General features: G+C 33.4%; 1 protein-coding gene and 1 pseudogene across 1 annotated transcript; one reads left to right on the top strand and one right to left on the bottom strand.

The window, feature by feature from the left end:
* Positions 1-3,243: 3,243 nt before the first annotated feature.
* Positions 3,244-4,499, bottom strand: LOC120153466 (glucan endo-1,3-beta-glucosidase, basic isoform-like). The gene is made up of 2 exons (XM_039165417.1): positions 4,348-4,499; positions 3,244-4,269 (listed from the first exon to the last, which is right to left on the bottom strand). The coding sequence occupies exons 1-2, from the start codon at positions 4,403-4,405 to the stop codon at positions 3,320-3,322; spliced, it is 1,008 nt and encodes a 335-aa protein (XP_039021348.1). The 5' UTR covers positions 4,406-4,499; the 3' UTR covers positions 3,244-3,319.
* Positions 4,500-7,002: 2,503 nt separating this feature from the next.
* On the top strand, positions 7,003-14,486 carry LOC120151981 (annotated as a pseudogene).
* Positions 14,487-22,921: the final 8,435 nt, after the last annotated feature.

The raw sequence follows: 22,921 nt of genomic DNA, 5'->3' as shown, positions 1-22,921 counted from the left end.
CTTTTATTTTTGTTATTTAATTTTATACACATTTAATTTTCTACCCTTTAATTTTTATTTATTTAATTTCAGTCCTTTAATTTCATTACTTTAACTTTCTGTCTTTTTATTTTTGTACTTCATTTCTCAGTACTTTAATTTTAGTCTTTTGATTATTGCACTTTATTTTCTGTTTATTTTATTTTAGTCCCATGAGTATATATGCATGTTTCATATTTTATCACATTGAATGCCTTATTTTTCTATCTTGTATTTTGATCCTTATGTTATTTATGATTTTATTTTATTTAAGCACTTATATTTGTTTGATACTTATTTTTGGGTCTTTGCTTTTTATTGTGTTTATATTTTTGTCATTCAAGTTTAAACTTTCATCATCTAGCATGATTAATTAAATTTGTTCAAATTGGCTTAATTTTTTTTACTTTGGTCGAATCAAATTATTTTAATATTGAGTTCTTGGGAGAAACTATTATATTCTTTTTATTTCATTTAGAAAGAGAAATATTTGTCCTAAAGTATTTTAGGGATTATTTTCTCTTCGATTGGAAATATTGGAATATTTTCTATTTTTCCTTAGAATTTTCCGTTAAATAAAAATTGTACGGTTGAATTTGGAATAATAGGATCGTAACTTATATTTATATTTAACTTCTTAGATTTACATTATTAGAGACAATTTATAATCGATGGGTACCAATTTTGGGCGTTGTGGGGATGTTTATCCTTCTCCACACGTAATCGACCCCTGAACCCCTTTTTGTGGCAAAAAAAAGTGAATTTCTGGTTACAAGTAGATTGATGCATCTTTTAAAATGATGTTTTCATAAAAATCTTTTAAAAGGTGGTTTATGGGTATTCAATTTATTTAACCCAAAAGATTGATGGCGACTCCAAAACATTTCTTTTACAAAATCAAATTTTTCACAAATAAGTCGAGACACATCGTATCACCGAAAATCGATTACGATACCCTGTTTCACCAATCAACTCCAGCGCATACTTTCGCTGATTTAAAACTATATCCTTCTCTGACCGTAGGACATCAATTCCCAAGGAAAACTTCAATTCACCCAAGTCATTAATCTTGAATTTGTCATTCAAAACTTCTTTAAATCTCTAATCATCTCATCACCGTTTCCCGTTATAAGGAGATACTCTACATAGACCAACAAAACTACAACACTGTTTCCACTTTTCTTTATGAACAACGAATAGTCAAACCAGCAAAGATCAAGGCCTTAGTTAGCTTTAAATTCCATTGCCAAGACGCTTGCTTCAAGCCATATAATGATTTTTGCAGCCGACATACCATACGCTCCCCTTGTTGCAAAAACCCTCCGAAAACGACATATAAACCTCTTCAAAAGGATTCCGTCAAAGAAAAGCATTAGAGACATCCATATAAAAAATCAGCCAATAAAAAATAGAGGCAATGGCTAAAACAGAACGAATAGTAACCATCTTGACCACCGTTGAAAAAGTTTCCATAAAGGTAACCCTCTCCTTTTTGAATATAACCCTTCGCAACCAAACGAGTTTTATAGCGCTCAATTTCACCAGAAGCATCATATTTAATCTTGTATACCCATTTGCAACCAATAGGGACATTAGCTAAAGGTAAAGGGACCACTTTTCCAAGTGTTATTAGATTCAAGGCTTTAATTTCTACAATTAAGCTCAAACTATATAATAAGGATGGGGAAGAATTAAACATAAAAAGATGTATATAATTACAACTTATCAATATTTTAAAAACAAAAAAAATTTATAAAATAGAGTAAACTACATTAGATACCATCGAACTATAGGCGTTTTATTGTTTATACCTTTGAGCTTTCAATTTCGTCAATTATAACATTGAATTTTGGTATTCGTTTCAATTGTACCACTGAATTGTTAAATCGTTAATGGCACAATGACTTGGCTGACAGCCGTCGACATGGCTGATTGCTGTCGATGTAGACATATCTCCAAAACGACGTTGTTTTGATCCAAATGTTAACGATTTAACGGTCAAGTGGTATAATTGAAAACAATTAAAGTTCAATGCTATAATTGATAAAATTAAAAGTTCAGTAGTATAAACAATACAATACCTAAAGTCCGATGGTATCTGATGTAGTTTACACTATAAAATAATACTACGTTGCTAAACAATATGTTCACTACTTTCTATACTCGTAGTTTAAATTTGATATACTAATAAAATTAGTCTCAATATTTGTATAAATGATCATTTTAATTAGTTATTTTTTCAGTATTTTAACCTTTAATATTTTAGCTTTTGTCAAAATAACATATATTGGATGAAGATCGTTAACTGACTATCGGTCAATATATGTTATCAATGTGATGTTCTTATATGTTTTTAGTTAATGATGTGACACGTATCACGTCACTAAAATGATATTATAGTATGTGCCATATCACTCAAAGTGATTGTGTGTCATGGGTCACAACATCAATTAAATACATGTGTTGGTCAACACTGTTTTCTATTTAATATTGGCTATTTTAACTGAAAATTGAACTTTGGGAACTATAATACTCCAAAAAATAAAGACAAAGTGATCAATCATACAAATTGTTTAATGTTAATTTTGTCATTATACTTTTTGGATTATGTTGAAGCTCTCTGTTCTAAGTTTTACTTCTTTCTTGCTTTCTTCGATCTGTAACAAATGATTATTCAAGTCGAATTGATTTTCCTTGCTTAAGGTATGAACGAAATTTTTTTTAGCTAGGGTTATTAAATTAGTTGGAATCAAAATTGCAACCTTTTTGATGAAATGCCAACGACCCATCGACCTTTTAAATAGCCGAAGTGCTTATTGTCTCCCTGACGATCAAAATTCCATCGGCCTCTCCATTTATACAGCGATACATGAATGTTTCTCAACCGTGATTATTAATCATCACGATGATTCTCCATAAGTTTGAATTTTACACTTAAATCGTCGACGGATGCTGACAAATTCAATGTAACTATGACAGTTGCAGGCAAGTTTCAATTGTAAGAAATTTCCTCACGTTGGGTACAGGTGACAATGACTTTAGTTAATATCTATGATAAATATTGACAACTTTAGTATAATTTGACATCGTTCACTCAATAATTTTCAATCTGACATGAAACACAAGCTTTATTTTTACAATACTTCCCTTCTATTTCACTTGAAAAAGGGTGAGCGGGAAATATCCCATTCTGTAAAATTACAGTGAACAGATTTATTTGTCTGTGTTTGCTTCTTCAGAACACCTATATCGTTTAGTTTACTGATTAATGCCTGAGAATAAGAAAAATGACTTTGCAGGTTTAATTGAAACTAATTGAGTATTTTTCCTGTTTGTTTGGGAAAAACAACCCCCAATGTTTCTCATGTTCCGGTTCTTTTTGGTTCTCATCAAACATGGCAAACAAGTAAGCTTCAATAGCTTTTCCGGGTTTCTTCGGAGTCCCCTGTCCCTGATTCACATGGCGAACCAAGTTCGTGTTATAAGTCCTTGCATTATCGGCACTCGTGGCTTGTCCACCGCTCGATGGCCAACCAGTTTCCGAAACAACAATGTCCAAAGCTCCCCCACCAGCCTTCTCCAAGGCGGAGTAAAATGCATCCAGCATTGCGTCAAAAAGGTTCTGGTACTGCAGCGGACCATCTGTCATTACTCCGGATGGAGCTGTAAAGAGAGCATAATCAAGAGGAACATCTCCAGGGTTTCCAATGTGGCTAAAGTATGTGTAAGTATTAACAAGTAATGGAGCTTGCTTGTCCCTCAAGAAACCTATGACCGGACCAAGAAGCTGCTGGTAATCGGGATGAAAACTGCCATCCGACGGAGGGAAAGACACTTGAAGAGCGGCGAAAAACGTAGCGGTCGAAACTTTGATCTGGTCCCCAAGACCTTGTCCAACTACCGCGTTAAGAATGTTCTGCATCGCCGGGTAAAGGTATTGAGCGAACGAATCCGAAGGCTTTACTTCATTCCCGACAGCAATGTATCGAAAACTAACAGTGCTGTATCGCTTGACGTTGTCTCGGACCCATTGATCTGCATTGGCTTGACTGGCAGCTACGTATCCAAGGTCCACGTTCGGAACATCTAACAGCAGCTTGATGTTGGAACCTCTGAGGGCTTGCAGAGCCTCTCGGTCGGGAGCATAGAGTCGCATTAGTCGGATGTCTTTTTGTGGATAAAGGTCTATGACTTCGGCTGTCGGCGGTAAGTTCTGAGCCACCATTCCATAACAAACACCAACTTCGGCTCCTGCATTGGATTAATTCTACTTTGGCTTAATATACAGAATACATTAACAAGGAGAATGTAATGGAATGAAAGAGAGACCTGCGGTTTTGAAGATAGCTAGTAGCAATCCAAAAAGAAGAAGCATAGTGGAAGGCATGGACGAAGAAAACAAGCTTTAGCTGCTTTTGAAACGTACTCTGTTTTAAGAACTGATGCGATGCTTGCTCCAACACAAATTCTCACAACAATTTTTATAGGGAAATATAGCTCGGGATTGTTTGGTGGCTGGCCTATTACTCTTTGGAAATTTATATTAGAGACGCAAAAACTCTTGGAATCATTCAACGTAACTTTGAGTTCGATTGACCTGGGTTTATGTATGAGAAAAAGGCCAAGTCAAATTATTTTTCTATCTTCATTCAGCTGTTTTGTACAAGTCAATTCCACACGCAATGATTTCTTGGAGTATCAGTAATAAAGAAATTAATAACATTAAGTTTCATTGAAGTTCTTTTAATTGCCTTTGAATGATTTTTAAAATTTCTAATCATTTGAGTGAAAAAAATGTTGTAATTGTTACTCCTTAGTTCGTGCATGTTGACAAAGCTTATAATGTGTAATAAAAAAAAATACACCAATTTTTATTATTATCGAGAATCGAACTAAAAAGTGATTTGGTTCGTGTCTCAATCTTAATTAACGATTAAAATTACGATAAATTGAGAGATAAATTAATACTACAATCTTATGTGTATAACACTAGTCCATGATAAACTAACCAAAGATTAAAATTATCAGGCATTGCTCTTTTCCTGTATTGGGGTATTTAGAATTCAAAGATTAGATAGGTATCTGCGACATATTTTAACAATACAAGTTATTAGATTTTGCCAATGGACCCATTAAACGGGAATGGTGGGCGGAAATCTTCCTAGTTGGGTGAAACTAACCAGTCGCGGACATATTACTTCTTCAATACACTAATTGTCGGTGATGCTTAGATTTAAAGTATTTTTAATGTTATTTCATTGTATAATATTTTTACCTTCATTATTCGGCTTATATGGATAATTCTTTTCATTTTTTTTATCATTTAAAGCAAAACATTTATTTTGAAACATTCTTTTTTTTTTTTGATTTCATAAATTTTTTTGATTTTTTTTCAATTTTGAAGTAAGAGTATTACCGTCAAAATTCGCTCCAAATTTCGAGTATATAAATTCTTAGAAAGATAGAATTAATCTTATGAGATGTTCATTTATTGTAACAATTACACACAAGAGAAATCCACTTCTAAAGCAATAATTTACAAACGACATGATAATTTGTTCTTGCACTTTATTATGTATTAAAATGATTCCTTGTAGCAATATACTTTCCAGCGTAATCAAGTAAGAGTTTAACAACGTTAGGCCCAAATCTACATCAATCTATAAATGTTACGACGATTAAAATCAACAGAATTTTTCAATTTAAATGATTAAATTATTTTGAATTAGAGTCAAATTGATATATATTATAAGTTTTTGAAATTAAAATTATGCCAATTAATTATCTCGTTTGACATTTAACGATCTTGTGACTTGTTTGTAACAATATTTTAAGTGAATGATTGAATTGTAATTTTTAGGAAAAAATGAACATCTGTAACTTAACTCATGTTTAATAACCCAGAATGCATTTTACTCATTTTAGTTTTGGGGTAAACTACATTACAAGCCATTATATTATGTGTAAGTTTACAATTGAGTCATTAAATTTTAAAAAGTCACTATTGAATCACTCTGTTTATCAATTATAAAAATCATTTTTCTTCATCGCCAAATGTGTAATGGAGATTAGCTTTTTAGTTATGTTTGAGTGATATAATTATTATAAATGATAAATAGAAAATTTGATTGTTACAATTGATAAATATAATGACATTGGTTGTAATTAAAAAGTTACTGTCCATTACACTCTTAACAACAAAGTGATTTAATTGTTAAAATCAATAAATAGAGTAACCTAATCGTAACATTTTGAAATATGATAGACTTAATTATAAAAATATTCATAAATATGCCGACCCATGATATATTTTACCCTTAATTTTATTAGTAGAATATTCAATCTCATTGGCAAAATATTTATTTAAATATAGTTCCACAAGAATGAACCAAACCACCTTGGTAAATGAATTTTATTATTTCTTAAATCTCGAGTTCGAGCGCTAAAGATACTAAGAGTACGAGTGCCAAGCGGTTGAGAGTTATCTTTGAATTTGATTTATGGATGATCAGTGAACTCATTGATTATTCCCACTGCTTAATTATATATACATTTACGTATGTGTTTTTCACTGCAAAAATTAACAAAGTGGAGCCGTTTTGGATTTGTTGCGGATGCTTCCGACGTCTTTGTTGCATAGTTTAGAAATTAAAGTACCGAAGCTAACAGAAAATTCAAAGCTTGAAACTTACGAGAACCTTACGCTAACAGCGCTGTTAATGAGATGAAGGCTTCCACTATCATTTTCAGTTTAAACTGGAACCTAAAATTTTCATGTTTTCTTCCTCTTTCCTCCGGCCTATCCGATTCTTGCTAAGTTCAGGTATTTTCGTCCTCTTTTCTTTTTGCAATTAAACTGGAATTATATACCTTAATAAATTGTTTTGGAAGCAATAAAAGTGAAGTTAGAAATCTTGCCCAGCAATTCCTGATGTTATGAGGGATTTGGATGTAGGGCTAAGTTGGTTAAGAGTAGAGGAATTTTGGGATTATCATGGGATTTGTGGATCTATTAATTGTGGCACTGATTCCAGTTATACAAGTGCTGTTCACTACTGGTGTTGGTTTATTCATGGCTGTGGATTCGGTGAACCTGTTGGGTCCTGTGGCCTCGCACTCCTTGAATAATGGAAGTAATTCACATTTTTCACCCTCTTTGCATATGATAAATCAAGCATAAAAGTTGTAAGCAAGGGCCAAGTATGGGATTTGCATTGGATCTTTATCAAAGTTATGAAGTTTTAAGAATTGAAGTTAAAATTTTTGTTAAAAATTGAATCATTAATTTTTTAGGACTGAATATTCAGTTTTTCATTTACAAAAAGAATAGAAAAAGTGGATTTGTCAAATGAATTTAAAAATTCAATCCATTAATTTGAATCTAAATTCAGTTTGACCATCAAAAGTTAACAATTCAATCTTTGAAATTTAAATACAAAATCGACTCAAATTTAAAAGGATTCATATCCGAAATGATTCGAACTTGAAATGACTTAAATATGAAATAATCTAAAATCTAAATGGCTCAAACATATAATCTAAATTATTTCATATTCTCTTCGGTATCTGAACAGCTTGTTTACTTTTTGTTCTGCCCCGCGCTTGTGATCAGCAGCCTCGCCGAGACTATCACTCTTGAAAGTTTGGTCAGCCCGTCAGTTAAAATTTCACTTATTATTAGAACAAATTTTACATAATTATCCAATTCATTGTGAACACTACAATTCATTAATTTCTATCAATCGGTTTAGCTGGTTCATGCCAGTGAATATCCTTCTTACTTTCATAATCGGTTCAGCACTTGCTTGGTTTCTCATCCAAGTCACTAGAACTCCCCCACATCTGCATGGCCTCGTCATCGGTTGCTGTTCTACCGGTAGGTGGTGGGACTGCTACCACTTGTTTGCGGCAGTGTGGCCAATTGCTAATGATCATAAAACCCTTTGTGGTTCCTAATATGAGTGCAGGAAATGTGGGAAACTTGCTTATTATCGTTGTGCCGGCTGTCTGTCAGGAAGCAAATAGTCCTTTTGGAGATTCATCTTCCTGCTCTACTTCTGCCGAGGCTTATGCTTCGCTTTCTATGGCTGTAGCAGCAATTTACATATGGTCTTATGTGTATATCATCATGAGAGAGTGTGCAAATAAGAGCATTGCCTCAATCGAAGACATTCAACATCGAACATAGATATTCTAAAATAGAGCTCGAAAACACGACGTGTGGAGAGTTGCAAAGAAAGTTTACTGCCTTCTTCGATGCATTGTGCTGAAACGCCTGGCAGCGGCTCTGTTAAAAGAATGCAGGTTATTCCAACTTTACTTTATTTATGAATTATAATCTAAAAGTTAATGAAGCACACACATGCTTTATATTGTCTGCAATTCAATTCTGAAACTTTATATGAACGAAGACATACATAAATATGTTATGCATTTTGACTTGGAACTTGTTTAGGTCCCAGTTATTGAAAAGATACTTCACTTGATCAATATGATTGCTGAGAAGGTCGAGTTCAAGATGATATTTGCACCATAAACAGTTGCAGCGGTACTCTGAAGTTTCTTTTGACGTCTTTTTTCTTTCTATATATTTGATTGCAAATCAATTACTTTTTCTATGATACTTATGTAAAAGGTAAAGAAAATTACAAAATTTTGCATTATTATAGCCAGGTATATGTTACCTGAATGTCATGTTGTTAGGAAATAAACGAGTCACAAGTAATTTTCCTATAACCAGATTAGTGGGAATGCGAAATAAAAGCGGAAAAATAATACCCGAAAATTGATAACGGAGTTCAGCCAATTGTACTTACGTCTCCGGGGTGCTGCAGATCTTTTACTAAGAGAGAAAATTTACAGGTGTTTACAAAACACTCACTACTCACAAGAAAGCTCTCTAGTATAGGAAGAAAGAAATGTTTTTGGATGATTTTGAAGCTAAATGAGCTAGGGTATTTATAGCTGAAACTTAGGGACTAATCTTGTAAATACCCTAAACTATGCAGTGGCTAAAATATAATTAAACCAAAAAACATTTTAATTAAAATATTGGGGCACCGAATTCGGTGCCCCTTTGTTGAAAAATGATACTGGCTTTGCAGAAAAAAATCATGCCCCCGCCTACCCTTTTTGACTTTACAATCTCCCACTTGAAGACTGATTTTAATCTGTCTTCACACCTCGATCGATGCAGCAGCATTTCTAGTCTTGTTATTCTAGCATGCCAACTGAAGTTGAACACAACTTCAGTTTGTCCGTGGTCACCGTCTTTGTCAACATGTCTGCCGGATTTTGAGCTCCACTGATCTTTTCAAGTTTTAAAATCCTATCTTCCAGAAGAGACCGAATAAAATGATATCGCAATTGTATATGCTTCGTTCTGGAATGAAAAGACGGATTCTTCGCTAGATGGATAGCACTTTGACTGTCGCAATACAAGACATTGTTTTCTTGTTTATTGCCTAACTCTTCCAAGAAACTTTGGAGCCAGACCATCTCCTTGCTGGCTTCCGTAACAGCGACATATTCTGCTTCAGTTGTGGAGAGAGCAACTATCTTCTGTAGTTGAGAAACCCAACTCACTGTAGTTCCTCCTAGAGTATAGACATACCCTGTAGTGCTTCTTCTGATGTCGACATTTCCGGCTAAGTCAGCATCTACATAGCCTGTCAGTATCGTATCTCCACCTTTGAAACAAAGTGCTTTGTTTGTGGTACCTCGCAGATATCTGAGGATCCATTTGACAGCTTCCCAGTGTACCTTGCCTGGATTATTCATGTACCTACTAACAGCTCCCACTACATGAGCAATATCTGGTCTGGTACAAACCATGTCATACATCAGACTTCCAATTGCTGAGGCATACGACACCTTCACCATGTGTGCACGTTCTTCCTCCGTCTTTGGTGACTGTTCTTTAGAGAGTCTAAAATGAACACCTAAAGGTGTACTTACTGGTTTAGCATCTTGTATGTTGAACCTGGAGAGTATTTTGTTGATGTACTCAGCCTGTGATAACATCAAAGTCCCCGACTTTGTGTCTCTTTTGATCCTCATCCCAAGAATCTGCTTTGCAGCGCCCAGATCCTTCATAGCAAACTGCTTCGACAATTTTTGCTTCAAGTGTATAATCTCTTGCATGTTTGAGCCTGCAACGAGCATGTCATCAACGTACAACAATAAAATAATGAAGCTATTGTCGAACCTCTTGATGTAACAATAATGATCTGCTTGGCATCTGGTAAAACCACTGCTACTCATGAAACTATCAAACTTCTTGTACCACTGTCTAGGAGCTTGTTTTAAACCATACAAGCTCTTCTTCAACCTGCATACCAGGTTTTTCTTGCTTGCCTCTATGAAACCTTCTGGCTGCCTCATATAGATTTCTTCCTCCAAATCACCATGAAGGAAAGCTGTCTTTACATGTAACTGCTCAAGATGTAAATTCTCTGTAGCTACAATTTTCAACACCAGTCTGATTGTAGACAGTTTTACGACTGGAGAGAAAATTTCATTGTAGTCAATACCTTCTTTTTGCTGAAAGCCTTTGACAACCAATCTTGCTTTGTAGCGTTTTCTCCCATCGTGCTCTTCTTTGATCCTGTAAATCCACTTGTTATGGAGCGCTTTCTTGCCTGGTGGTAATTCAGCTAATTCCCACGTCTGATTTGACATAAGCGAGTCCATCTCATCTTTCATGGAAGACTCCCACTTGACTGAATCATCCACCTGCATCGCTTCATCATAGCACTCTGGTTCACCATTGTCAGTCAGCAACAAGTAGTGCAAAGAAGGCGAATACCGTTGGGTTGGTTTAGGAATTCTGGAGGAGCGTCTCAGTTCTGGTGTGCCTGGTTCTTCCTCTTGAACTGCTTCAGGACTGATCTGAACATCATTTCCAGAAATCTCCTCGAACTCAACAAATTCCTTTGTTTCAGCTTCGGTATTACTTGATTCTGCGGTTGACCTGTCTTTGTACATCACATTTTCATTGAAAATGACGTCTCTGCTTCTGATGATCTTTCGATTTTCGTAGTCCTAAAACCGGTAACTGAACTCATCACCACCGTAACCAACAAAGACGCATTTGTTGGACTTGGCATCAAGTTTACTGCTTTCAGCAGAGTTTATGTGTATATAAGAAATACAACCAAACACTCTTAAGTGTGAAAGGTTTATTTCTTTCTTGCTCCAAGTTTCCTCTGGTATTTCGCCATCTAAAGGAACAGAGGGCCCACGGTTGATCAGGTAAGCTGCAGTGTTGATAGCTTCAGCCCATAGAAATTTGGGCAATCCGGCATGTATCCTCATGCTTCTGGCACGTTCATTTAGAGTTCTGTTCATGCGCTCTTCTACACCATTCTGTTGTGGTGTTATGGGAACTGTTGTCTCCATCTTGATTCCATTGTTTGCGCAGAAATCTCTGAATCTATTGTCTCTGTACTCTCCTCCATTGTCAGACCTCAATCGCTTGACTTTCAAACCAGTCTCATTTTCCACCATGGCCTTCCATTTTCTGAAGGTATCAAAGACTTCTGATTTCTTCTTCAGAAAATAAACCCACACCTTCCTTGTTGAATCATCGATGAAGGTGACATAATATAGTGAGCCTGCAAGAGATGGAACTGGGGATGGTCCCCATACATCAGTATGAACCAATTCTAACCTTTCTGCCTTGGGTGCCTTGCCAATCTTTGCAAAACTGACTTTCTTTTGTTTGCCAAAGATGCAATCCTCGCATAGTCCGACATCTACATTCTTTAGATCCGGCAGCTTCCCTTTTGACAAAAGTATCTTCATCCCTTTCTCGCTCATATGGCCAAGCCTTTGGTGCCATAGGTTTGATTTTCCATCAGCATCTGCTACTGCAATGATATTCTCTAAATTTGAGGTTACATAGAGAGTACCAGTCTTCTTACCACGAGCAATGACTAGTTCTCCTTTGGTAATCTTCCATTCACTGCCTGAAAAGGTTGTACTATATCCTTCTCCATCAAGCTATCCAACAGAAATCAGATTTCTTTTGAGGCCAGGAATATGTCTCACTCCTGTCAGCTTCCAGGTGGTCTGGTTTGGTAGTTTTAGTCGGATGTCTCCTTTTCCGACGATCTTCAAGGTTTCATCATAAGCTAGATGAACCTTCCCAAAATCACCACTGACATAGTTCTCCATGATTTCTCGGCATGGGGTGGAGTGGAAAGATGCCCCTGAATCCAAAATCCATGATTCAATCGGACTGTTGACGCTTAAAATCATGGCATCACCTGTCTCCTCGGTCATGTTGGCAGATTCCTGTGCGCCGATATTTTTCTTCGGTGCTCGGCAATCTCTTTTGAAGTGACCCTTCTTGCCGCAATTATAACAGGTAAAATCTTTATTTCCTGTTCTTGATTTTCCCCTTCTAGATTTTGATCTGCCACGATTTGAATTTCTTTCTGAAGTTCTCCCTCTAGACTCCGTGTGCAAGGCTGAGGAGGTTGATGCTTCACCCGATTCTCTCCGTCGAATTTCTTCGCTCAGTACCAGATCCCGAACATCGTCGAATTTCAATTTACTATTTCCCGACGAGCTGCTAACTGCTGTAACAGTAGCATTCCAACTATCTGGTAGAGATGATAAGAGAATTAAAGCTCGAACTTCATCATCGAATTCAATTTCCACTGAACTCAACTGAGTTGTGATTGTGTTGAGTTCATTTAGGTGTTGTGCCATTGATGCCCCTTCTGTCATCCGCAAATTGAATAATCGCCTCATCAAATGAACTTTGTTTGAGGCCGATGGCTTCTCATACATACTGGAGAGAGCCTCCATAAGACCCGCCGTGGTCTTTTCCTTTGCTATGTTGAAAGCAACATTGCGGGATAACGTCAATCGGATAACTCCGAGGGCTTGTCAGTCGAGAAGAGCCCAGTCTTCATTCTTCATGCCTTCTGGTTGCTTTCCTGAGAGAGGTTGATAAAGATTTTCCTGGTACAGAAAATCTTCAATCTGCATCTTCTAGAAGCCAAAGTCCGCACCATCGAACTTTTCAATTTTCACCTTCCCTTCGTCTGCAACCATCGCTTCCACTCGAATCTGGCTTCTTTTGCATCGTTTCTGACAATTCTTGCGAACCATCGTGTATTAGAACACCACCGTCAACAAACTCGTATCGTCGACCGATCTTTACTATTCACGAAAATTCACTATTCATGTGAATAGTAATGAATAGTAACCTCGCAGAAAAATTGATAAAATTCACAACCAAAAGCTCTGATACCAGTTGTTAGGAAATAAACGAGTCACAAGTAATTTCCCTATAACCAGATTAGTGGGAATGCGAAATAAAAGCGGAAAAATAATACCCGAAAATTGATAACGGAGTTCAGTCAATTGTGCTTACGTCTCCGGGCTGCTGCAGATCTTTTACTAAGAGAGAAAATTTACAGGTGTTTACAAAACACTCACTACTCACAAGAAAGATCTCTAGTATAGGAAGAAAGAAATGTTTTGGGATGATTTTGAAGCTAAATGAGCTAGAGTATTTATAGCTGAAACTTAGGGACTAATCTTGTAAATACCTTAAACTGTGCAGTGGCTAAAATGTAATTAAACCAAAAAATATTTTAATTAAAATATTGGGGCACCGAATTCGGTGCCCCTTTGTTGAAAAATGATACTGACTTTGCAGAAAAAAATCATGCCCCCGTCTACCCTTTTTGACTTTACACATATGGTACAGATGTTACTAATGTCAACAATGACATGAAATGAATTGTTTGCTTCTGAAATCGGATATTCTCTTCATTAGCTGCCCTTAGTTGATGCCCTGTTTCATTACAGATCCTTGGATTTATGATTGGATCGGTTTCTCATATCCGAAAGGCGCTGATTGGCGACAGTGCTCCTCTTCGTGCGCTGCACGGTTCTGCTTCCTTGCTTGGGTAAGCAACTTACTACATAGACTTTTGATGAATGAGTCTCCATATTATCTTGGTGGATTCGCAGTGGCATCTTACTTCCTAAGCAAACTAACATATTAACTGACATGTAGAAACCCTACAACTCCCTGCATTGACCTTGATAGTCGGAGCAAACCTTCTAAACGGTAACATTCCAACAAGTCAATTCTTGGAAACGCATATGTTTGGCATTTATTAGTAATTCGATTTGTAGGTCTGAAGAGATCCGGAGTAGGCCTGCATGTGATTGTAGGGGTGATCCTGGTTCAATATTTGTTCAGCCGCTGTTGGTCATAGGCGTCGTTAAAGCTGTTTGCAGTCTAGGCATGGTTGGGTAAGATATGTTATATCAGTTTGTACTTATGATCCAATATGCAGTTCCACCTGGAATGAGTGTAGGTATAATTGCAGAGCTGTTGAAGGTGGGTGAGAGAGATTGCTCGGTGATTATGCTGTGGAGTTATTTACTGGGTGTTATCCGTCACAATATGGTCTACCTTCTACATGTGGATTTTATCTTAATGACCCAGAAATCTGAGAATGATATTCTATGATCTTAGGTATCATCGCATACTTCTTGTATTGTATACGGCTAAACTTAACAACAAAATCAAATGCAGCCTGCAATTCTATTAGTAACATTTTCAGAGGTATCAAGCAAATCTAGAAAACAATGAAACAACAATGTGCGGTTTCTGAATATTGATTCACATGAGCAGCAATGTGTTTCCACTGCTATTAGCCTACGATTCCATATCTATATCAAGATGCAACAATAATCATCAAAACACCTATGCATTTCACTCTATATTCTACAATGACCTAAACTCGATGTACAGCAGCGCTTGGTTAATGATCGGGAATAACCCAACAAAGCCGATTATGGAAGTGCCTCATTGTACCTGCAAAACCAGCTTGTCTCACCTACTGTCAAGTAGATTCAAATCTCAATAACTCTTTGCAGAGACAGTAAGGCAGGCAGTAATCACTGTGAATTTAATCTCTCATTCATAGTATAAAATAGCGGTTGTGGTGTCGCGGTTGCGGATGCTGCGGACGTTATGTAACGTGTTGCGGTTGTCGCGGGCGTGATGTTTTAACGTGTTGCGGCTGTCGCGGGCGGTTGCGTAGTGTTAATATTGCGTCGCGGTGACCTTCAAAATCGTTACGATGTGGCCGTTACACTGCGTTGCAGCCGCAATTTAATACCATGCTCTCATTATATTCCAATGTCGAATCATCCGATACCGGAGGAGAAAGTGGCGGGATTTCTGAATCACCAGAAAATCATCTCCAAGATCTTTCTGACGAGTTGCTACTCTCAACTGATGACAACTGGTCCCGCAAGAGTATCGCCCGTGCCGACTGCACCACAGAATTAAAAACACCAGATTCCCCCAAGTCCTTGAACCTGTGAATAGAGAAGAAGGGACAATTGCTTCAAGTACAACTTTAAGCAAACTAATCCCAAATGAAGGGGAACATCATTGAAAGGCCATCGCCAAATTACCATTGAAAGTGCCATTGAGAATAGCTTCTTGATTTGACATTTGCTTTATATATTATGTAAACACGTTAATATCTAAACTTAGAGACACAAAATCAAGCTCAACATTCATCCATATCAGAAAATAAGAGGAGAAGCCTGATATAAACTAGCAATCTGCCTCTAAAATAACTTTGACGTCCATATCACTCTCTTTTAGCATCCTCCTTTGTAGGCTTGCAGGCTGCAGCCACATCGATCACGCCTTGAGCCTTGAGGTGAGACCAGAAATTTTGGTGTATGTATAATGCAGAACAGCAGCCTCATTGAATTTGATCTCACTATGGTATGTTACACAAAATCAAGCTAGTTATATAGCAGAACAACAAGACAACAACAAACAAGGCTTTCAGTTATTAGCTATTAATATTAAACCAGATCATGTACCAACCTTTTAGCTTGTTGTTCCTCTGATTCTTTTGTTCGGTATATCACTTTAACCCCGTGAGAAAGGATGCATTTTACAGATGGAAACAGAAAGGTAGTGAAATAGACAGTGAAACATAATGAAAAAGGTTTTTGCAAACGAAAATGAGGAACAAAGGATTTATTCTCAACTGGAATCAATTATAGGACTTTAGATACAAAGGTTTTTATTTTCTATTCATATTATTCTGGTCATTAATTTTAGAAAATTTAAATTTCAGTCATTTATATTATGAGTTTATTATATTTTGATTGTTGGTCTGTTAAATTATGTTAATATAATATATTAAGAAAACAATTAATATAATATTTTTAATAAAATAAATATCAAATTCGTGTTTAAAAAATTAGAACAACATTGTCGATGGTGGTCAATACCGAAGTAAGAATGATCATTTTATCTAGATCTGACACTCAATTAAGTCAAGTCATTCTTTATTTTAAAAATTCGTCTTGAGTCATGTATTTTACGTATCTTCGGGTCAAAAGGTGAAAAAATTTTATTCCGGTTTAACCCAACGTAATATTATAATTACTATTTATATAATCTCTTTTTATTTTATTTTATTTTATTTTATTTTTCAGTTAGTTCCTTATTTATGCTCCTATTGTGTATGTATGTACAAACCCATCAGTGTGGATAAATGCTCAATAAATTGAAGTGATGATTTGTGGAAACTGGAAACTAATGGGAAGCAAATTAAGTGGAATCTTAAAACATTATCTTCTAAAAAGTGGTACATGTATTACATCATCACCATTATATGAATGGTCATTAAGATGCTTACCATTTTCATTTGTTGGAATATAACAAAAAGGAAAAAGAAAATAAAGTTTGATTGGCTCAAACCTTATCTCCTCTATATTCAACTTTGAAGAATCCATCTTTCAATGATTTCCTAAACAAACCACTTGTGCCTCTCCCACTTTAAGCTACCACTACGTCGATTCACAAATGGAACTCTATTTTTTCCAACATGCATACATATATAATTTTCTTTTACCAATTATATATATATATATATATATATATATATATATATATATATATATATAAAGAATAAGATACTACTTAGATTTCGTATCTTTATTTTTTATTTTTAATTAAGTTAAGGCGATTATAAAGTAGTATATATTCTAAATATTCTCAATTATTTGACAATGAAAACTCAGTCATCCTGTTGCAGCCGCTAGTGTTCGTATCTTAAAAAAGAAAAGGAATTAGAGCAAAAAAATATCATTTAGATAAAAAAAACATTACTGAAAAAAATTATCCAAATAATACGAAACAATAACCATATACTATATAATTAATACAATATTTATGAAGCCAAAATAAAAGGGCGATTCACTCTTGAAACCAAATGTTTTCATAAATTCTGTATTTAAATATTCTTGAATTTCCGTGTTTATCATTGAGAATTTGAGATAGTGCTTCATCGATTCCTAAATGAAATGTCAAGACAAAAGGGAAAACGTGATGAATCAAGAGGAGAGCATTTATGACATTAGTTGTCCACTTGGTGTCGTGATGCTTCCACATTTTTGTAAGCTTACTAATGTCTCTATGTGCATGCTTGGTACGGCAACGTCCATTATCCATTAGATCTAGCTAGATACGATATACATACATATGCATATATATAGTATATGTTATGAATTATAAATTTATAATTAATATGCATTGTAATTATATTTGATTGTACCAAAAAATAAATTATAAATAATATATTATTTATTAAAAATAATAAAAATATGGCATGATTAATTAAATTATAATATATTATAAAATTATATATTTATAATATTATCAAAAATTAAATATATTAATTTTATTATGAATGATATAATATTATCAAATTCAATAGTATTATATAAAACTCAATATTGTGACTTATAAATATTAATATTTCAAAATATAATATTTTAAACACAATAACAATACTTGAAAGTATATAAATATAAATTATCATTTCTAGTGTTTAATGATGTAAACGTTACAAAAGGTGCATTAAGCCATACCTAAGACTAGCTAGTGTCCCATAAGTTATATGAAAGGCTAGAGACAATACTTGCAAGAAAAAGGTTAGAGACAATATATATTGGTTTTGCTTTTGGTTCCTCGCTTCCACTAGTGTTTGAACTTTAAAATTTCTACTTTTATTTTGTTTAAATAATTATTTTAATTCATATTATTTTTTAAAAATATTTAACTTAATATTTTTTTTATCAAAATAATTCATGATGAAGAATTGATTAACATTCAACTTATATTACTGATATTACATACTCACATGTGTTAAATTATTGACATATCACATGTTATGTTACCTTTACCTAATATAATGATGTGTTATGTCATCCAAAAGCGATTATATATATATATATATATATATCACAACATGTGACATCACTAATTAAATATATTTAAAAATAATATGATTTGATAGTTAATCGATTAATATTTTTTATATAATAAATATTATTTAAATAAAAATTTAAAAAAATTAAAATAAAGACCAACATTTTATTAAATATTAAAAACTAGATAAAGTGCACAAATGATCCCTAGACTATAAAATATTACTTTATTAAGTCATTCGACTATTAAAAGTTACAAAATGGTCCTCTAACTATAGAATGTTACTTTGTTAAGTCCCTCAACTATTAAAATGATCATCCGACTATTCATTATGTTCCAAACTCGTCATTTTTCGTTAAAAATTTAACAGTATTTTGAGCTGAATGTTAAGATGATGACTGAAATATGATAGTCGCTTGAGATGCTAAGATCAAATTTTATCATATCGCAGTCAACACGTTAACGTTCAACTCAAAATACCGTCAAATTTTTAACGAAAAAGGACGATTTTGGAATATAATGAATAGTTAGATTACCATTTTTTTAACTTTTAATAGTAGATGGACTTAACAAAACAATATTTTCTAGTCAGATGATCATTTTGTAACCTTTAATAGTCGATGACTTAAAAATGTAGTACCCTATAATCAGGGAACCATTTGTATACTTTACCCTATAAATTAATTTCATATTATGTCTTCCTAATTTGAAAAACAATATTCATATTAATGAACTTTTTCATATAAACAAATTGATAGGTCGTCACTTTACCCGTCAGAGGTGATATATACTGTTACATGCCTTAAATAACTTGATTTGATCAGTCTGATAGATAACATCAGTTAATTTTTATTTTTAACGGGGGCAATAGTTAAAAAATCATTACTCAAATAATTTAATTAATAAAGTTTTTAAATAAAATTAAAAAATAATAATTTTCTATTATTTAAAAAATAACATCGAAAAAGATAATATTTTTATGACAGACGGGATTGAAATATGTTATTACAGTTACGTTTTTACTTACGTAATATTATGATTATTAAGTTTCATAAAATAAGGGTAAAAAAAAAGAAAGAAGAAGTCAGAAATATAAAAGGGATATATGAAAATTTATTAGGAAAGAATAAATGTACATGACAGGTGTCAAAAGACATATTAAAACAAATATGAATCAATTAGAAGTAATGAAACATTATTTTTAACCACTCAGTGATTTTATGCTTAAAATGATATATTTAAGTGAAAAAAAGTATGAAGTTTGAAAATCTTACGTCAAAGTCATTGATATAAAGATGTTAAAGATAAGTTATGAATTTGATTAGCTCAGTGCAGTACGATAATTAAATGAAATTATAGATACTCTAATTTTTTTTATCAATTATTATCTTCTGAAATACTGGAGATTTAAGTATCAAAAATTTATTTCAATTATTGCATTGATACGAGTCTGATCAAGTTTATGATTTTTTTTACAGTTCAAAATCAACAATTTTACTTATATGATTCTCAAATTTTATATTGTTTAAATATTATTTTTTTAAAATTTAACTTTTTAAACATATATTTATTGAATGATTTAAAATAATATATATATATATATATATGTAATGTTGTTATCATGTTTAGGTTGTGCTTGTGCTAACATAGGTTGAAAACATGTATTGCCTATATTTCTCTTACCTGACGTGTAAAATAATTTCCATGAGATCTTGAAGATACTCGTTTTTTTTATTTGAATATTATTTATATTTTATTATTATTAATATTATAATTATAATTATAATTATTATATTATTAGTATTATTAAATAATTTTATTTATTTACTATTACAGACCTAACCCAAATACAGAGGCCCATATTCGATAGCCTAATAGTAACCCTAAATGTTTAGGGTTTATATCAACCCTAGCTCCCAGCCGCCTCAATCTTCCAGAAGGCCAGCCGCCTCCTTTGCTCAGCCACCACCTCCACGTTGACGCTTCAGCTGTTGCCACGCCGCCATCAGTGCCATACCTCATCGAAAGTTTCCAGAAGAGCCACTCCAGCCGCACACATGTCGCCCCAACGGTGAGTCACCACTGGAAGTTTGGTGACTCACCAAACTCTACTCTTTTACCCGATCCGAGACAAGTGCCGGTGATGGCTATAAAGCCATCAATCGAACCTGAAAAAAAAGAAAAGGGGACAGAGAGAACACAGCCACCAAAACCATCAAAAGATCGAAACAAAACATTAAGAGAAGCCTTACCGAAGAAGCTGCGACGCCACCGGAGTTCATAGTCCGCCGTAGAAACAAAATATCGAAGATATTTTTCTTAGATCTAGGCAAATACGGGACGTTTTAAGGAAAACTAAGGTCAAAGTTGAACTTAGATCACTCGGATCTATCGTTCGGGAGGTTTTTGTTTTTTCCGGCCACCGGAAGTGGTGGCCGGCGATGAGGTTATCGGCGACACAAGGCTGCCGGCCGGTGATCGACTTCCCTCCGATGAGGGAAGTTAGAGAGAGGCGAGAGAGTTTAAAAAACTCTCTCAGAAAGAGAGAGAAGAAGAAGAGAAGAATGAGGATAGGGAAATATATATCCCTTCCCGAACGACGTCGTTTTGGGAATGGGTATATGCGTAATTTAAATATGTGGACAAATCTCATCCGCAGTCCCTCAGATTTGTAATTTTATAATTTAGTCACTAAAACAATTTATGATTCTTTTAATCTAGTTTAATAATTTTAATTTTATTTATTTTAGTCATTTGCATAATAATAGATATTTTAAAGTAAATAACCGATTTAGTCCTCGTAACTTTATTAATTAATATTTTAAACCACGAATAACATGTTTTAATTTCTTTTTAATTTGATATACGAATTTGATATAATTTTAATCTAGTCACTAAATTAATAAAAGGTAGAATAACATATTTAGCCACTGAAATTTTAAATAATTAATTATGAATTAGGTATTTAATTCTATTAGGTTATAATTTAGTCACTAATTTTAATTTTTATTTATTTTTTTACAAGTTTTATTTATTTTAGATATATAGTTTTAATTTTGTTCATTGTTTAGTTATATGTTAATTTTATATGTTTACTTTTAATTATTATTACTATTATTATTATTATTTAGCCATAAATATACATATTTATTTTATTTATTAAAATCTTATTTAATTACTTTTAACTTATTTTAATCCTGTTTTAATATTTATTTATTTTTGAATATTAAGAAAGGGCAGTCTTAAAACAACTGGATGTCCATTTTCTGATATTTTTAAATAAATAAATATCCTATTTTATAAATTATATATTAATTATTTTAATTATTTATTTATTTTTTAATATCGAAGAAAAGAGCTGTCTTAAGGCACCTAGAAGTCTTTTTCTGATATTTCTAAATAAATAAATATTTTATTTATAAATATATATAAATTAATATATTTTTTTTCATAATTATAATTTTGAAATAATAGGATTATAAATTAAATATATTTTGAATTTTTAAATTTCTAATAATAGAGACAATTTATAATTAAAAAGTACCAATTTTGGGCGTTGTAGGGGTGCTAATCATTCCCTAAACGTAACCGACCACGAATCCCTTTTTTATTATTAAAAAGAACGAATTTTTTTGTTAAAACGCAGATCAGTTTATCTTTTAATCGATATTTTCTTAAAAACTCTTTTAAAGGATGATTTTTAGTTATTCGACCTACCTGACCCAAAAGGCCGATGACGACTCCCAAAACATTTTTTTAATTATTTTTTATCCACATTATTTTTCCCGCCAAGTAAAAAATTCGTGCCCGGGCGAAAATCGGTTACGACAGCTTGGCGACTTCGCTGGGGATTACAGTCAAGCTTTTAAAAATCAATTATAAATTGTCGCTATTAATTATAAATTAAAAATTCACATATTTAATTTATAATTCTTTGTTTTCAAAATTTTTGTATACTTATTATTTTCATAGTATTTATATATATTATTTTATTAATATTTCATTTGCAAGTATTTTATTTTGTTATTTATTTTTCTGTCAAAGGTTTGAACATTTCTCCTCACACACAACACTTGCATTGCATAACATAAAGCTCTATAATTGAGTTTGTCCCTTTTAAGTGGGAGTGAAAGCTACGTCTTCGTGAGAATTTATTCTCCGTGTCAGACCTAGCAAGTAACTTTCGGGGTTCATATGCTCTATTTCTTCGTGAGAATTTATTCTTCTTGTCAGGCATAGAGAATTGTATCCCCTCGAATTGAACTCGATCCACTTTAGTCTGTGATGGACTAGGATTGAGGGATAGCAGCCCAAGGGGGCACTAACAAGGACAATTCGGGTACCTTTATTCTTAGATATGAAACTCTGCATATAAACCCTAGAAATTCTTCCGATCTGAAGCCATGCCGAAATTTTGTCCAAAATAGGTGTACACACAGGAGAAATGAATTCTAACTTTTCCTTTTAATTTTTTTTCATTTATTTTCTTACTAAATAAATTGCATGTGAATTTAAATTATTTAAAGTATTAAGAAAGCATGTTTAAATAAAAATATTTAGGTAGACATTATTATTAAATTATTTTTTTCCTTTATTATGTAAACTAATTCATTTTTTTTTGTG

This window comes from Hibiscus syriacus, unplaced genomic scaffold (assembly GCF_006381635.1).
Source record: "Hibiscus syriacus cultivar Baekdansim isolate YM2019G1 unplaced genomic scaffold, ASM638163v2 tig00002840_pilon, whole genome shotgun sequence".
NCBI classification, from domain to species: Eukaryota; Viridiplantae; Streptophyta; class Magnoliopsida; order Malvales; family Malvaceae; genus Hibiscus; species Hibiscus syriacus.
The sequence above is the reverse complement of the archived record's forward strand: the minus strand, read 5'-3'. Positions and strand labels throughout refer to the sequence as shown.

Bases quoted from the DNA above. Each gene is read 5' to 3' on its own strand.
- LOC120153466 (XM_039165417.1), bottom strand. From the start codon at position 4,405: ATGCCTTCCACTATGCTTCTTCTTTTTGGATTGCTACTAGCTATCTTC. The intron at 4,270-4,347 runs GTCTCTCTTTCA...AATCCAATGCAG, and splicing joins AGCTATCTTCAAAACCGCAG to GAGCCGAAGTTGGTGTTTGT.